The sequence below is a fragment of the Dipodomys spectabilis genome, unplaced genomic scaffold (genome assembly GCF_019054845.1).
Source record: "Dipodomys spectabilis isolate Male_0828 unplaced genomic scaffold, ASM1905484v1 ptg000288l, whole genome shotgun sequence".
Classification (NCBI taxonomy): Eukaryota; Metazoa; Chordata; class Mammalia; order Rodentia; family Heteromyidae; genus Dipodomys; species Dipodomys spectabilis.
The window spans coordinates 4,959,137-4,976,531 of NW_024870965.1; the positions used below are offsets into that span (position 1 = coordinate 4,959,137).

Consider the following 17,395-nt stretch of genomic DNA (forward strand, 5'->3'; position numbering starts at 1 on the left):
GGCGCGCGCACCGGGACGGGACCGCGCGGATGGGCGTGGCTAGAGGAGGTGTGGCCCATCGGGGGCGTGGCCAGCGGCGATTCCAGCAGCCCGGAGGGCGTGGTCGCATAAGAGGAGGGTGGACCTTCCCATGGGGGGCGTGGCCGGCAGCGAGGCCAGCAGGCTGGAGGGCGGGAGTCGGCGCGTGAGGGCGGGGCATCCCATGATGGGGGCGTGGCCTCCGGCGGCGCGGGCCCAGAACGCTGCGCTCGCGGCCGCGGGGAGACCGGATCATGTACCGGTGCCGCGGAGCTGCTCTGGCCGCGACGGGGCTCATCTGGAGCGGGAGCAGCTCGGCGAAGCGGCTCGGCCGGGCTGCGTGGAGCGCAGCCTCCAGGTGCGCGGCCCGGGGGCGGGATGGGCGGGATGGGCGGGATGGGCCCTGCGGGGCACCGGGTTCCCTGGCGGGGTGGAGCGGGGCCTGGGCGCGGGAAGCCGGTGTCGCGGCGCCGGCCGGGGCTGCTGAGCTGTGGGAGCCGGGGGTTTTCGAGGCGCGGCTCGGCCGGCGCGGGGCCCGGCTCCCGGCGTTTGCATTCGGCCCTCGGGTGCGGTCTGTCCGGGGCCGCCGCCGGCGGGCGCGTTGCTCGCAACTTCGGGTTACCGGGCGCCGATCGTTTGCGGGGCCCGGAGACCCAGGGCCGGCGACCCAGGGCGGGGTCCGGTTAAATGACCGCGCGGGGGACCCTGGCACTTCCGCCGCGGCCCCGGGAAGCGCCGCCCGGCCCGGAGCCCAGGCTGGAGGCCCGCTGGAGAGCGCCCCGGGCCCGGCCGCCCTGCTGCGGCCCGGCCTCGCCTTCCCGTCCCGGCGGGGGCCCGGCCTGGGAGGCGCTCCCCCGGTGGTCGGCTCCCCCCGGGGTGGCGTCAGGCTTGTCTATCCGGGAAGAGGTCATTGTGCCACAGAGTAGGCTTTTGAACGTAAGTGGCTCTTGCATTGGGTTTTTCTAAACGAAATGAAATGTTTGCACCCCACATCATAAAGAGAGTGGTTCAAATGTGCATTGGGGTCTGGTAGCGATCCGAGGCTGTGATCGGAGGATCCGGAGGAAATGCAGGAGACCGCATTAATCAGCCCAAAGCCACCCGCGGAGCTGTGGCTCCGTGGTAGAGCACCAGCCTTGAGCAAAAGCAGCTCAGGGACAGCCCGCGCCCTAGGGCCCTGCTCCCGATCTGGCTAAATAACTACACAAGTTAGTTTGGGAGCAGGCATCAATTGGTGTTTGCAGATTACTTTAGTGCTAGTACGGAGGCTTGAAATCAGGAACTGGGCGCTGTTCGTTGGCTGGTTAATTTTTGATAACCCACCTGGGTAGGTTTGAGCCCTGAACCTTAGATCTCTTGAGTAGCTAGCATTACAGGCGTGAGCCACTGGCCCCTGGCTTAACCTCTTCTTTTGTGGTTTAGGCTTCACACATTTACCTCTTTGTCTGAAATCTGTCATGGCCTCCAACTGGAACATAATCTCCCAAATTCCCTATTTTGCTGAGATGAGTACACAGGTCTTTTAATGCTTTTCTTGCTAGTCTATGGGAACAGATGATAAACACTGGTAATTATAATGTTTAGGTACAGCAGCTCCTCTAACTTGTGAAGGGAGGTATATATTACAATTTATTGTTTTGGTGGTGGAAATGGGATTTGAACTCATGGCTTCAGGCTTGCTAGGTAGGTACTCAACTGCTGAGAGATGCTTACTTTTGTATTTAATAGCATTTGAATGTTAAGTGCAGTCACAAACATTTGAAGGATTTTTTTTATCCAAGTTTGGGTTCTGCCACAAAAAAGTATCTTTCTAAAGATACTTGAGCCGGGCGCCAGTGGCGCACACCTGTAATCCTAGCTACTCAGGAGGCTGAGATCTGAGAATCGCGGTTCAAAGCCAGCCCGGACAGGAAAGACCATGAGACTCCTATCTCCAATAAACCACTAGAAAACTGGAAGTGGCGCTGTAGCTCAAGTGGTAGAGTGCTCGCCTTGAGCTGAAGAGCTGAGGGACAGCGCCCAAGCCCAGAGTTCAAGCCCCATGACCGACAAAAAAAATAAATAAAGATACTTGAACCTTCATTTTCTTTTATGATTCTTTTAATCCTTATCCAAGTGGTTCACCTGTGAAGCACCTGTTTCCCTCTATGACAAAAGAGAGAAAGAGAAAGAAAGAAAAGAAAGAAAGATATGTTATGCCAAGATCGCAGGACCCCCACCAAGAAGACCACGGAGAGTCAGACTCTACAGCTGTTTTATTTAAACAGGCTGCAGCTCGGGCCTCGTCCTACACTCTGACACAGCGGAGCCCAGGAGGAGAGCCCCGAGCTAAAGATTTGCAGGTCTTATAAGGGCACACAACCAGGTGGTTTAGCACCAAGTGTTGCCCTGCTCTGAAACAAGCAACAAATGGTCACTGCCTCAAATACTCTAACCTTTCATATCTTGCCCATGTAATTGTAACTCCTCTGTATGGTATTCTCACAATTAAAAAAAAAAAAAAAAAACGAAAGAAAGAAGAAAGAAAAAGAGAAAGCCAGTCCTGGAGCTTGAACTCAGGGCCTGGGTGCTGTTCCAGAGCTCTTTTGCTCTAGGCTAGCACTATACCACTTGAGCCACAGGTCCACTTCTGGCTTTTTTGGTGGTTAAGTGGAGATAATAGTTTCACAAACTTTTCTGCCAGGGCCGTCTTTGAACTGTGATTCTCAGATCTCGGCCTCCTGAGTAGTTACAATCACAGATGTCAGCCACCAGCACCTGCCACATTTATAATAAATAGGTAGGTAGCTAGGACATCAATGAACAAAATGTTTGAATTTTATTTATTTATTTTTGGTCAGTCGTGGGGCCTGAACTCTGGGCCTGGGCACTGTCCCTCAGCTCTTCAGGTCAAGGCTAGCGCCCTACCACTTGAGCCACAGTGCCACTTCCGGCTTTTTTCTTTTTGCTTATGTGGTGCTAAGGAATCGAACCCAGGGCCTCGAGCATGCAAGGCAAGTGCTCTACCACTGAGCCACCTTCTCAGCCCCTGCCCTTTTGGTTTTAAGACTCAAATACTTTCTTAACTGGCGTCTTATATGGATAAATGTTTTTCCATTTTTGTACCCTTGGGTTTAAGTATTTCAGGTTTCCTTTGAATGAGACTCATTGGTAGTTTTTCTTTTTTAGGATGGGGAACACCACATCATCGCCTTTAGGGAAGTCATCAAGTACTCCTGTGAAACAGATCCAGGTGAGTGACAGGACAGATATAGAAAAATCTATGGGAAAAGAGTTGCTTTACACATTTAATTGCCTAGTATGTGTACAACCGTGGCAGAGTTTAGCAATGTGCCAGGTTCTGTCTCATTTTTGTGGTAAAAATTTATGACACTTATTTTTTTTTTTTTACAATGAAACCAGACATGATCTTTATTCATAATCCTCTATTAAGTTATTTTTTCAGCACAAAGTATTTCTAAGGTTTCAACAAGGAACCAGGCTTTGGCTTAATTCACCGTAGTGACTTAGTACAGGATGGACATGGTGGATCAGGGTATGAAACTTATTTTTAATGGAACCTCTCTTCCAAGTTGGATCTGTGAGAGTGCTTTTCATTTTACCCACTTTAAGTAAACTGTTGATGCCTTTCATTCAAGCTGGCCCTAACTATGGATACTATTTGATTTGGGCCTGGCTTAACAGCTTTCTACCCTGACACAGAAGCTAGTATGCAGTAGTTACTCCGTGTTTCCTCTTCGGAATGCTGTACATTGCTGTATTCCTCTTTGTGTTGATGGTTTTTTCTTTTGGAGTTTGAACTCAGCACCTCAGGCTTGTAAGGCCAACACTATACACTCTATCAAGGTCTCCAAACCATGCTTTTTGCTGGTTATTTTGGAGATGGGTCCAGCAAACTTTTCTGCTTACGCTGGACTTAAACTGCAATCCTCCTGAGTAGCTAGGATTACAGTCATGAGCCACCGGTGCATGGCTTTGCTTTCCTGTTTTGAGCCTTTCTAGTGATGGTGCTGCTTTTGATCCACCCCTTAAAAACAATCTAGAGAGATGCTTTGGTGCTTGACTTGTGCATTCAAAATCTGCCTGATAGCCAGGCCTAAAATCTCTTGGAGAGATGCTTAGAGCAAAACAAACATCACAGGCTCTGCAGGCACATAGAAAAACCTGTATTTTTTTTTATCACTTTGTATGATTTAGATGTGTGTGTGGGTTATGGGAATTTAAATCAGAACCTAGGTGCTATCCCTTAGCTTTTCACTCAAGGCTGGTGCTCTACCACTTGGGCCACTACTCCACTTCTAGCTTTTGGATGGTTAATTGGAAGTGAGTCTCTCAAGGATTTGTCTGCCCAGGCTAGCTTCAAATGCAGTCTTCAGATGTCACTCTCCTGAGTAGCTAGGATTACAGGTGTGAGCCACCACCACCAAACCTTGATTTCTTTTCCAAAAGTTAATGTCCAGAATTGAGTTTTCACTTTTGTTTTCATTTCAGCAAACAATTTCTGATAATTGTGTGGTGATTTTCTCAAAAACATCCTGTTCTTACTGCAAAATGGCAAAGAAGATTTTCCACGACATGAATGTTAATTATAAAGCTGTAGAGTTGGACAAGCTTGAATACGGGAACCAGTTTCAAGACGCCCTTTGCAAAATGACAGGGGAGGGCACGGTGAGTACCTCCTGAGCAGGCTGGTGGCCGGGCCTTCACACGGCAGCCCTTCAGGGGAGGGAAAGCAAGTCCAGGCTCTGTGAGGCTCTGTAATCATCAAATAGCAAATCTAGAAATGGATTCTTGAACGGGGAAGAGCAGAGTGAGTTCTCATTTGTGTTCTTTGTGTGTATGGGTTGAGGGTACCACTGTGTCCTCATGAACGTTTAGATCCCTTTGGAGTACTTTTCAAAATAATGGAAACCATTCTTGTGTTATAACAGGTATTAGTATGGTGCTTAGTGCTCTTCATTCTGGATTCTTGAGTTTGTAGCCTTTTCTATAACATGCATACTCAGTCTGGCTGGTCCCCTTTGTTTATATGTACATAGGAATCTGCAAGGAGTGTATCCTTCCTTTCAAGTGATTGTATATAAGCAAGCTGGTGGCTCACACCTGTAATCTTATCTACTCAGAAGGCTGAGATCTGCCTGGGCAGAAAAGTCCATCAGACAGTTTTGTTTTATGGGCTTTGGTGCTGTCCTTGAGCAGTCATTCTTATTAATAGTGAGTGACTTCATCTTTTTTTTTTTGGGTCCGGTCGTGGGGCCTGAACTCTGGGCCTGAGCGCTGTCCCTCAGCTCTTCAGCTCAAGGCTAGCGCTCTACCACTTGAGCCACAGCGTCACTTCCGGCTTTTTTCTTTTTGCTTATGTGGTGCTGAGGAATCGAACCCAGGGCCTCAGGCATGCAAGGCAAGCGCTCTACCACTGAGCCAACTTCCCAGCCCCTCATCTTTTTTTTTTTTTTTGGTCCGGTTGTGGGGCCTGAACTCTGGGCCTGGGCACTGTCTCTCAGCTCTTCAGCTCAAGGCTAGCGCTCTACCATTTGAGCCACAGCACGACTTCCTGCTTTTTTTTCCCCTCATGTGGTGCTGAGGAATCGAACCCAGGGCCTCATGCATGCAAGGCAAGCGCTCTACCATTGAGCCACCTTCCCAGCCCCGACTTCATCTTTTATAGTAATTAGAATCTTGGGCAAGTTATGCACCTTCATCTTTCTCCAAAATTGGGCTAAACTTGGCCTGGGAATGTGGCTCAGTGGTAGAGTGCTTGCCTAGCATGCACAAAGCCCTAGGTTGGATTCCTCAGTACCACATAAACACAAAAAGCAGAAAGTGGTGCTGTGGCCCATGTGGTAGAGTGCCCAAAGGAAGCTCAGGGACAGCCCCCAGTCCCCCCCCCCCCCCCCCCCCCCCCGCCCCGCCCGTGCCACCTCCCCCAACAAAAGAAAATTGGGCTGAACTTAGCACCCAGCCTGTCAGCCTCTGTCATTCTGAGGAGTGGTTTTATCCTGGTCACCGAGGCTTTTGATCGCCCCACAGGTCCCACGGATTTTCGTCAATGGAACTTTTATTGGCGGTGCAGCTGACACACATCGGCTACACAGGGAGGGGAAGCTTCTGCCGATGGTTCACCAGTGTTACTTAAGACAGAATAAGAGGGAGGAGTGTCAGTGATGTGCCCCGACTCCCGATCGCCTGCTCTGAAACCCAGCGATAATGCCATAGCTCCTCTTACATGCTGCAGGATGATTGTGAATCACCTTAACCAACAGTGAAGATAACCAAAGATAAATTGTTGTGGAAACTTCGTCTTCCTGTCGTTTCTTTTGGGGGCAGTAGTTCAAGCGTGAACTCAGGACTCTAAGCTTGTAGTTTCTCTTCCACTTGAGTCACGCTTCTTTCTGCCTTTTCAGGCAGGGCTTCAAATCCTTGCCTCGGCTTGGCTTCTAGCTGCAGTCCTGTCTACGTGGGATTACAGGTACAAAATGTCATGCCCAATTTATTGAGATTGCTTCCTGCTAATATTTTTGCCCAGACACCTTGAACCTCTCCCAAGTAGCTGGGACTATAGGTGTGAGTTACCATGCCCAACCTTGCCAGTTCTTGAGCAAAAGAGATGGTGTTCTTACTATGCCACTCCTGGGGCTTGAACTCTGGGCCGGGCATTGTCCCTGAGCTTTTGTGCTCAAGGCTAGTGCTCTACCACTTTGAGTCAATTCCATTTCTGGCTTTTTTGGTGATTAATTGGAGTTTCATGGACTTTCCTGCCTGGGCTGGTTTTGAACCATGATCCTTAGATCTCAGCCTCCTGTGTAGCTAGGATTACAGGTGTGAGCTACTGGTACCCGACTAAGAAGATGGTATTTATGAGAATGGACTTGTGTCAAAAAGGAAAGAATGTTTAGGAATTTGTGTAGGCATTTTAAGAGCTAGGTTTTGTGCTCTCCCGTATTCAGGAGATGTGACCAGATGTTCGGGGTTCATGCCCATCATCCTAGCTACATGGAGGCTGAGGTTTGGTGGACCCAAGTCCAGGCCAGACAGGACAGGAAAGATATGCACCAAATTTCTCAGATACAAGAGGTACAAAAACAGCCGGCTACGATAAAGGGCCAAGGGCCTGGCTAAGCAAAGGGTGAGGCTCTGAGTTCAAACCGCAGGGCTAGCCGGGCGCTGGTGGCTCACGCCTGTAATCCTAGCTACTCAGGAGGCTGAGATCTGAGGATCGCGGTTCAAAGCCAGCCCGGGCAGGAGAGACCGTGAGACTCCTATCTCTAATAAACCACCAGAAAACCGGAAGTGGCGCTGTAGCTCAAGTGGTAGAGCGCTCGCCTTGAGCTGAAGAGCTGAGGGACAGCGCCCAGGCCCAGAGTTCAAGCCCCACGACCGACAAAAAAAAAAACCGCAGGGCTACCAAAGAAACAAAAAAATTGTGTCTTGCATAAATTCAAAGTCTTGATCCTATAGTAAACTCTACTGGAAAAGAAACTCAACTAAAGCTGGGTGCCAGTGGCCACTTAGAAGGCTGACATATGAGGATCATGGTTCAAAGCCAATGAGACTCCAATAAACTACACCCAAAAAAGCTGGTGGTGGACTTGAGGCTCAGGTGGTAGAACTCTAGCCCTGAGAAAAAAAAATAGGGACAGTGCCCAGTTCAAGCCCTAGGGGGGCAGGGGTGGGGAGAAACAAACACCAACTATACTTAAATGCTTGTGTGCAAATTTGGGGCATTAAAACTTGACTTTACCTTGACCTATCATAAGAGATTATTTAAGGGTATTAGCTAGGAGGGATATTATCAACCTTAAAACTCCTACTACTTAAATGAAATAGACAATTGTTTGATGTGCATAGGATTTATTTGGTACACCTACCAATTTCTACAATAAACTGGCCAGAAACTCATCATGCTTACCTGCAGTCTATGTGTGTAGTCATTAAGACTGAACAACCCTAAGTGAGAAAATTCAGTCTTACAGAATTGGAACCCTTTCAATGCACGATGGCGCCAGTGGTGTGGAAACCCACCCCTAACAGCATGTGTGATAGCTTGCAGGTAAGTGTGCATATACTACAACCACATCCACCTTGAGATGTGTATAAGGTGTGCAGGGCATATCCCCAAGTGCTCTCAAAACCTGAAGCATTCCCCAACACTCCTGGTGCCAAGCATTTCAGATAAAGGACACTCAACTGGTGTTCAATGAAGTACTCTGCAGAGTTAGGTAGGAGAAAGATTTCACAGTATTGGTAATGGTGTTCAATAAAGTACTTTGCAGTGTTAGGAGAAAAAGATTTCACAGTATTGGTGACAATTTTTATGTTGATGTCAATTGAAAAATTAGTACGTTCATTCATTGCTGATGAGAACATAGCAAAATTACATGGAGAGCTGTTTGTTTACAGTGAACTTGGAAGACTTAACAAAATACCAGGTGCTCAGCAGTCCTGGCAAAACCCCCATTTCCCAGGCAGGCTCCTTTCCTTGGAAATAAAACTTGCTTTCTGTAACTGTACACGTTGCTGAAGCTTGACAACTCAAGGTGTGGTTTTCTTCCAGTTTTATAAGACATTCTTGCTTTGAAAGGCAAGGTAAAGATAGGAATGTAATAAAAAAAACCACAGGTCTGTATGCTCTCAGTGCAGTCAGCTCAAGGTTCTGGCACTCTGTCAGATCACAGGTCTGTATGCTGCTCAGTGCCGTCAGCTCAAGGTTCTGGCGCTCTGTCAGATCACAGGTCTGTATGCTGCTCAGTGCAGTCAGCTCAAGGTTCTGGCTCTCTGTCAGAATTTGCTTGTAGGCATCAAAAAACTTGCCTTTTGTCTTGAAGAATTCCCTTAAAGAGCGACCATTTTTGAAACCATCATTCATAGTTAAGTATTCAAGTTGGTCCTTGGAGGTCATGATATAAAGTTCAGCTTATTGGATAACTGGTTTTATGCAAAACAATAAAAAGCACTAGCATAAAATGCTAATGACATTAGTCACAACACAACAGTGCACCCAGATTATTCTACCCATGTTTACAGTACTAAGATACAACCAGGTTTTTAAAGAGTTAAAATTCCCATTCTCTATGAAAAATTAAAAGCTCGAAAAGACCCTTGAGTTCTACACTTCGTAACTATTATAACACTATTAAGGCATTACCGAATGACGACCCCAAAGTAAGGAAGTAGTATGCCTGTGTAGGAGAGCTAATCGTATATTAAGGCAGTCAAAAGGGTCTTTTTGAAAATTTAAACGTTAAGGCCATTAAGATACTTAAATTGATTCTATGCAGACATCATTCAGGATAATTTAAATATCCATCAAGTGGCCAATCCTGGAAATGAAAGCTATTACAAAAAGCAAACAGACCATTCAGAAAGATTCTAACAGTCCCCCTTTCCCAACTTTAAGAGGAAGGTATTTCCTATCTCATTCCTTTGAAGAGTTTGTTATTAGAAACTGGCAATGCAAGGAAGACAACGTAACTCCAATACATTACAAAGGAAGTCTAGTCACAATACCAAATATAGTTGGTATTTAGGTTAAGAGTGCAAAAAAACCCACTTTCTCATTTCTATCCATTAGGTGTTTAAATTTGGCTTCAGTATCAGAACTTTACACTGCAAACAGCCTAGTAAGCCATCTAACATAAGTATCAATCCAGTTGTACTGATAGTAGATTCTACCAATTATTTATGGTGGTGATTGTCTAAAACAGTGAGTGTTTAGCCTCAGTCACCACTCCAAACCATCTATTATCTCCCTTGCTTAAGTATAGATTCTCCTAAAATGTTTAAACTTTTTTTTTTTTGGGTGCCAGTCTTGGGGCTTAAACATAGAGCCTTGGTGCTATCCCTGAACTTCTGCTTAAGGTTAGTGTTCTACCACTTCAGCCACAGCTCTACTTCCACTTAGTTAATTGAAGATTAATTACTTTCTTGCCTGGGGCTGGCTTTGAACTGTGATCCTCAAATCTCATTTTTTTTTTTTTTTTAGTTGGTTGTAGGGGTTGAACTCTGGGCCGGGGCACTGTCTCTGAGCTCCTCAGCTCAAGGCTAGTATCACTCTACCACTTGAACCACAGCATTATTTCCAGCTTTTTTCTGTGTATGTTGGTACTGAGGAAGAGAACCCAAGGCTTCTTTATGCATGTTAGCCAAGCACTTTACCACTGAGCCACATTCCCAGCCCCTTAGTCTCTTGAGTAGCTAGGACTCGAAGGTGTGAGCCATAGTCTGTTTAAACATTTTAAAATTAAAAATGGAATTTTACTCATTCATAAAGGTAATATATGCATGCCTAAATTAGAAGCAAAGGAGTAAAAAACTCCTTGGGGTCAGAAACAGCTCTGTTCTCATTAGTCACCTTAAATCCAGTAGTAAGATTTTGCAACCTATTTTCTATTATTTTCCCATAAATGTTGCTATATTCAGGGTTTAGGAAAATTTGTCATTCTAGTATGCTCAGGCTACATCATTAGTATTCTAGGTAGAAAATATTATCAAGAATTACCTTTGTAGTTAATTTCATAAGAATTTTTCAAGAGAGAGTAAGAAATTTACTAATTATAAAGATGTTGAGTGTCGATACAAGTTATTTACAAGTTTTCTCACACTGTATACTCTGTGTGCATGTAAACTCAGGAAAGACTAAAAAACCAAAGATTCTGATAATAGTATTTACAATGACGATAACAGAAGCCTGGAGACTGCTGTTTCAGAGCATGCTTGGCCACTCTTCCAGGAATGCTCACTTAGAAAAGTTACCTTTCTAGGGCTGGCAGGGTGGCTCAGTGGTAGAGTGCTTGCCTTGCATGCATTAGGCCCTGGGTTCGATTCCTCATCCTCAGCACCATGTAAGCAAAAAGAAAAAAGCCGGAAGTGGCACTGTGGCTCAAGTGGTAGAGCGCTAGCCTTGAGCTGAAGAGCTGAGGGACAGTGCCCAGGCCCAGAGTTCAGGACCAAAAAAAAAAAAGTACCTTTCTAGAGCCCCATGTGGGTAAATATATCTGTAACTGCTAACAAAGGCTGGATGACTGAGTTACCAAGCAACCTTGAAAGGTTTGGACTATGCAGTCTAACTCGATTTGGGAAGAGAGTATACCAATCCAGTTATTATTGCGAGAGACCTACCCATTTTCAATTCAGAAAAAAGTGATCTTAACTCTGAATGAGACAAAAAAAAAAAAGAAAAGAAAAAAAAGCAATCTAAAGCAGATGCCAAAGACTCACGGCCGTAATCCTAGCTACTCAGGAGGCTGAGATCCAAGGATCACAGTTCAAAGCCAGCCAAAGCAGGAAAGCTTAAGAGCCTCCAGGCTTCAATTAATTACCAAAACAGCTAAAAGTAAAGCTGTGGTTCAAGTGGTAGAGTGGTAGCCTTCAGCAAAAAAGCACAGCGACAGTGTCCAGGCCCTGAGTCCAAACCTAAAATCTGTTAAGACACTATTTCAAACCTAACTCTGGACAACTTTCCTGTCAATCACTTTATTACCCACGTAGACTAGATTACAAAAAGGACAAGGAGAAGGGATTAAAAAAAAGAGCATCAAAGAATTGTCCATGAAATAAGAGATTAGTGCAGACACCAGGGAAACACTAGACTAATCCGATGAATACCATATAACCCCACAGCATCACATAATGCTTTTTCCTGATTTTTCCTTGCTCATGTTTGGATTGAGGCTCTATGACATTGCTGAGGTTACCCTAAACTTCTATGATTCAAGACTGTAGTTTTCATTTTTGTATACCTTTACTAAGCAGAACTTAGCACATTTATGCTGTTATCTTTAGGCCAAATGAAAATAAATGCAACAAGAGATAACAATGGTTTAGCTTTTATTTACTTAGAAATAAAGATGCAGATTTACTGTGCTTTTAAGGGTATTTTTCATCTAGTTGTTATATTCTGAAATTTACTCAGAAATTCTGCTATATATGTACACACACACACACACATGTATGTATGTATATGTGTGTATATATACATATATAGAGAGAATCTAGATGGTCTTTTTTTCCCCCCAAAACCTAGAAAATGAGAAAAAAATCCTGACAAATGGCATTATTCCATTTGTAGATGTTAGTTTAAAACATGAAGCTTTTTCTTAGTAGTGTTGCTTTAAAGTGAGTTTTTCTCACTCTACTCAAGGTCATCTTTATTTGGAGTTTTATAGAGAGAAGGGTGACATCTTAGTATCTTAACTGAAAACATTTTCCTTTCTGAACAGGCCTATTTTTCTAAAACATTTTTTTAAACTATTACTAAGTAAAAAGTATTTTAACTTGAATTTAAGCCCTCTTTCAGTGTTTTATAAACTTAAATCACTGACTCTTCCATGACCCAATCCTCCGTATGTTGTTTTTGGAAGAGAGCAAGCTTTGACTTCCTGGTTGAACTGGTTGTCTACAATCACACAGGGTATTACAGCGTGAGGCCTCCAGCAGGTGCCACTAAATTCTCTGCCCTCGCAAACTGTATGTAATATCCTCATAAAGAAGCTTCTATGCTAACTAATGTAAGTTGTAATAAACAAAGTTTCTAAGGAAGTTCAGTTAATAAAAAGGGTAAGATTACAGGATTAGGTTTTTGTTTACTAATTAAATTTTAAAATATTTACATTATCTAAGTAGTAATGTTTATTTTTCTCAGGCTTGTTTTTAAAAGGAACAGTTCTCCAAATAATAATCCAACAGTAACTCTAAAAACAGTCCAGAAAACGAAACTTATTTATCACTTTAGTACATTCTCTTTATAATGAGGTAAAAACTTTGTTTTTGTTTTTTTCCTGTAGGACTATGTTATATAGCAACACTGACTTAATAGACCATTAGTTGTGTTTAAGGATTACTAAAAATTATAAAATTATACACATTCACTATCTGGTGCCCTACTCCTATAGCAGTCATATTTCACATCATTTCCTAGTATGTAAATAGAAGTTCTACAGTTCTGAGACACGTGCTCCCATGTAGGAAAAAAGAACACTGGATGGAATGGAATGGGAGTGAAAGGCCAAGATTTCTAAGTGATGCATACTGTCATGGACTCTGGCTCTCTAAAAAGGTCAAAAAAGATTTAAAGTTTCTCAGGTTTACTTCCAAGACTGTAGTTCCATGACTTGAAAATAAAAATTACCTGTGGTAGTGGCTTCGTTTACTTGTCCTTTCTTAAATCTTACCCTGAACCATTCAATTAGATCAATCCAAATACTTCAAAGAGGTACCTCTAATCTTACTTTTCTGGTAAGATTCAATCCTGGCTTCTAAACATATTATACTGCCTAAAAGTAAATAGTGTGTAACTGATGGAAATAAGCTTTCCCATTATATTTACCATCTCTATCAGGAGTTAAAAAAAGTTAAATTTCAGAAGATCCTGGGTTCAAAGAATTCCTAAGCTCATAAAATACTTAGGTTTTTTAACTTGATTCAATTTGAACATACTATTTTTATGTGTCAAAGTATCTAAAACGTTAACTTCATGCTTGACAAAGGGTTAAAATGAGAATAATCACACAAGCAATACAGATTTGACATGGAAGGTACTGCTAGCTTTGCCAACCACAATGCTCTAGGTAAATAACTGCTACCATGGCCTTGAGGCATGCTTACATGTCAAAACTAGCATTAATATGTCAAATATATCTGAAAAGAACATTTTCTCATTATGCTTATAGCCTACATTTCTCATGAAACAAAAAGAAAATATGTACATAAATCCTCACACTATCAAAACCTTTTCCCCATATATAAAAAACTTCTAATCCCCAGACCCACATAGGGCTTTAATTTATACTACCGTCTGACTTTTCATGTAACAACGAGAAGGGTTTTACTTTACTATCCTCTCCCCCCAAACCTTCAATTAATATTAAAAGAACAATGCACATGTAAGATATCTCAGCTATTATTACAAAATTAAAAGATAGCATCTTAAACCTTCCAATGAAGACAGAATACTTACTAAGAATGTAACTATAATAAAATTTAACAAAAAAAATTCCTACTTATAAAATTGCCTTTCTAGAACCTAGACTTTTCCTTTATGCTATCAAAAAGCATAAGAGGCCACTGACATTTTTACAATTAGAAAATTATTGTTATTTTAATAAGAAAAGTCCTAATCTGATTATAACTGAAATTTGAATCTTTATGCTTTCAAGATTATGAATAGGTGACTTAAATTTGTGAAATATTTGAAGTTATTTTCATCTACCAATAGGACAAAACCCTGTGAGTAAAGAGCTAAGTTGTGGCTAAGAAGAAATCTCTTCAGGTGTTTGCACCTAGCAATAAAATACAATGAAATGTATTCATCACCCAAAGACTATTCACTGCCCACACAGAGTCTCTTCTTAGGGGTTCCATTATATTTTGCCTAATTATCAACCAATTCTACAAGTAAATAAAACACAAACAATAAAGTATCTTTTCACTGAATAAACTGTTCTTTATGTGATCTTAGAAAGCTCTGAATTTGTAAACCTCATTCATAATTTAATCAAATGTTTTACTTTTTTTGGACCCTGTGGTGTAAGTCTGAAGGAGTCTGATCTCCCCTCACAGTTACATGGTCTAGTGTACTGCAGAGATATTGGACATTATCAAAGCTGTGTTTTTCCAATGAAAATGTTTAAGAAAACAATAAGCAGTTCTCAAACAGGTGATGTGGAACTGCCCATACTTTTGGATCTCACCTCGTAAGTACAAATGTTTGACTATTTGACAGTGTCTATTAACAACAGAAGTTCTCTAGTATATAGAGGAAGCTACAGTATCTTGAACCTACTTCCCAAGTGCTTAGTACATAATCTTGGGCACCTCTTATTTTGTTCCTTCCTCCTTTCCTTTTTCGTCTCTTCCTTGTTTCCCTTCATTTGGGTGAAATAAGTTCCCATTCTGCACATACTGAACCACCGTCAGTGCACTGATATTAGCAGGGAAGTAGCCAGTGTTTGTAGGAGTCAAGGAGGGCAGTGGACGACCTCTTAGGCCACAACTGGTGCTTACAGTTAAATCACATCTAATGTGAAATTTCTAATTACATCTAGAGCGCCAGTGTCAAAGCCACACATATCCAACATGCCTCTGTCATCTGGGTCTGCAATAGTAAAACCATTTGATGTCATTCCACAAACAATCAGTTTAGCTGGAATATCCATTTTCTGTGGGGAAAAAAAAAAAAACAAAAAATAGTTACATAAGCAACACTTCAAACTTAAGACTCTAGGGTTGGGATGTAGCTCAGTGGCAGTGTCCTAGGTTCAACCCCCAAAATAAAGAAAAACAAAGGAAAAAATACAGTTAGAAAATTTAAGACTCTATCAAAACTGTATTGCAAGTATTATTGTTACTTTTGGTGCTGGTCCTGGGGCTTGAACTCAGGGACTGGATGCTGTTCCTGAGCTTTTTGTTCAAGGCTAGCCCATGCTATCACTTGAGCCACAGCTCCACTTCTGTTTTTTGGTGGTTAATTGAAGGTAAGTCTTATGGACTTTCCTGCCCTGGCTGGCTTCCAACCTTCATACTCAGATCTCATTCTTCCGAGTATCTTGGATTACAGGTGAGAGCCACAGGAGCCTGGCTTCTAAGATTTGTTTGTTGGTCAGTCTTTTGGGTCAGATTATGTCAACTGTAGAAGAAAACACAATGATAAAAATACTCCCTGACATTTTCTCGCTCTGCATTTTATTTGTTTTATGGTCTGTAGAGTACAACCTGAGCAGCCTGAGGACTTTGTGAAACAATATCAAAGGCAGGGACTGTGAAAGGATCTGCTACTGTAAGGACATACTTCTCTACATTACCAGCATTTGCTTTACTTTTTGGCGTGTATAATAGAGCTTGTTATCTACAGTTACTTTTTGTGCTAAAGGTTGGAGCATTATTTGGCATATGCTGGGCGAGTGCTTTATAGCTACATTTCAGGTGAAAGGATTGAATTTTTGAGGATAGCTAAAAAAGTGAATTGTCAAGGCAGTACAGTGAACTCTTTAAACCATGTGTTCTTTTTGTTTCAATTCAGAGCTGGTACTTGTTAAGTAGGTGCTCTACCACTTGAGTCACTCTGTCTCTTTTTATGGTAAGGTCTCAACACCTCAAGAAGCCGGGACTTTGATCCTCCTATTTGTGCTTACTTTTGCTCCTTGGGATGACAAGCATACACCACTGTGACCAGTCACTATGTTTCCACTGAGCTTTTTAAGACAGGTGCAGGATTCTACATCCAGTCATGGGCTGAGATAAGGTCTCTCTCACAAGCTTTTTTGCTTGGACTAGCTGCACACCATGACCTTCTGATCTCCACCTCTCAAACAGCTCTGCTTATAGGCTCGGGCCCCTTTGGAGCTCTGGATATCATCTTACGTTTCATATCAGTTGTGCCCTCTACCCTCACTTATTTTATTTACCATACCTTCCGATACTCCCTCAGAGCCACAGCAGGGTGGACACCTCCAGCAAAGGTCTCATTGTCAGTGAAGACGATGAAGACGTCCGCAGCTGTGCTTGTCTTCTGAGCCCAGATCATGGGGAGAGCACAGTCAGTGCCACCTGCCGGGATCTAACTCAGAGCACAAACAGGACAGAATAAAACAGTATTCCTTCCTGTCCTTAATGAGATGTGTGAAACAATCAAAGGTTTCAAAGTGCTATTATTTTAGTGCTATTTTTTACAATAGAACTTTGTTTAGAGCCAGTAGATAAGCCTTCCTTAGCCTCTACATGTTTGATTTTATGCTTCTTTTGCAGAAACACCAGTCTGTATGATATAAAGTTAAAGTCAGAATACAAGTTACGTTAAATACATTTAATAGGTTCTTACTTGATTCATAGTCAGTAAAACTTGCTGTAAGGTCATGTCTGTAGTCACTGGACATGGGACCATTTCATCTGAAAAAGCAACTATGTAAGAATCTTTCTCTGTTCTTGTGACCACCTGAAAAGTGAAATGGTAGACATATTCAGCAGATCTGGAAACAATAAATACAGTCTCTTGATGTTTATAGAACTTGATCCTTTTCTTTTTTTTTTTGCTAGTCCTGGGGCTTTAACTTCAGGCCTGGGCACTGTCTCTGAATTTCTTTTGTGCAAGACTAGCACTCTACCACTTGAGCCACAGCGCCACTTTGGCTTTTTCTGTTTATGTGGTACTGAGAAATGGAACCCAGGGCTTCATGCATGCTAGGCAAGAACTCTACCACTGAGCCACATTCCCCACAACTTGACCTTTAAAAGAAAGACACTGATGCTTATTTTATTTCCAATGTGGTATTACTGTGTTTTAAAATACTAAGTCATAGTAAAATAGCCATCAAAGTACTTTTCACAAACTATTTTTGTAGGTTGTGAGGCTTGAATTCAGGGCCTGTCTTTGAGCTCTTTTGCA

General features: G+C 42.9%; 2 protein-coding genes across 4 annotated transcripts in view; one reads left to right on the top strand and one right to left on the bottom strand.

The window, feature by feature from the left end:
- Nucleotides 1-224: 224 nt before the first annotated feature.
- On the top strand, nucleotides 225-6,313 carry Glrx2 (glutaredoxin 2). Its single transcript, XM_042701151.1, has 4 exons — nucleotides 225-376; nucleotides 3,187-3,250; nucleotides 4,510-4,686; nucleotides 6,049-6,313. The coding sequence occupies exons 1-4, from the start codon at nucleotides 273-275 to the stop codon at nucleotides 6,181-6,183; spliced, it is 480 nt and encodes a 159-aa protein (XP_042557085.1). The 5' UTR covers nucleotides 225-272; the 3' UTR covers nucleotides 6,184-6,313.
- An 8,129-nt stretch (nucleotides 6,314-14,442) lies between these two features.
- Ro60 (Ro60, Y RNA binding protein) overlaps nucleotides 14,443-17,395 on the bottom strand; it is a 28,137-nt gene continuing 25,184 nt past the window's right edge. For all 3 annotated transcript variants that reach the window (XM_042701149.1, XM_042701148.1, XM_042701150.1), the window contains exons 7-9: nucleotides 16,832-16,945; nucleotides 16,424-16,570; nucleotides 14,443-15,173 (exon numbers count right to left, since the gene is read on the bottom strand). In XM_042701149.1, coding sequence (XP_042557083.1) covers nucleotides 15,021-15,173; nucleotides 16,424-16,570; nucleotides 16,832-16,945 — 414 coding nt within the window. In that variant the 3' untranslated portion in view covers nucleotides 14,443-15,020. The remainder of the gene's footprint in view (nucleotides 15,174-16,423; nucleotides 16,571-16,831; nucleotides 16,946-17,395) is intronic.

Bases quoted from the DNA above. Each gene is read 5' to 3' on its own strand.
- Glrx2 (XM_042701151.1), top strand. From the start codon at position 273: ATGTACCGGTGCCGCGGAGCTGCTCTGGCCGCGACGGGGCTCATCTGG. The intron at 377-3,186 runs GTGCGCGGCCCG...TTTCTTTTTTAG, and splicing joins GCGTGGAGCGCAGCCTCCAG to GATGGGGAACACCACATCAT. The intron at 3,251-4,509 runs GTGAGTGACAGG...TTTTCATTTCAG, and splicing joins CTCCTGTGAAACAGATCCAG to CAAACAATTTCTGATAATTG.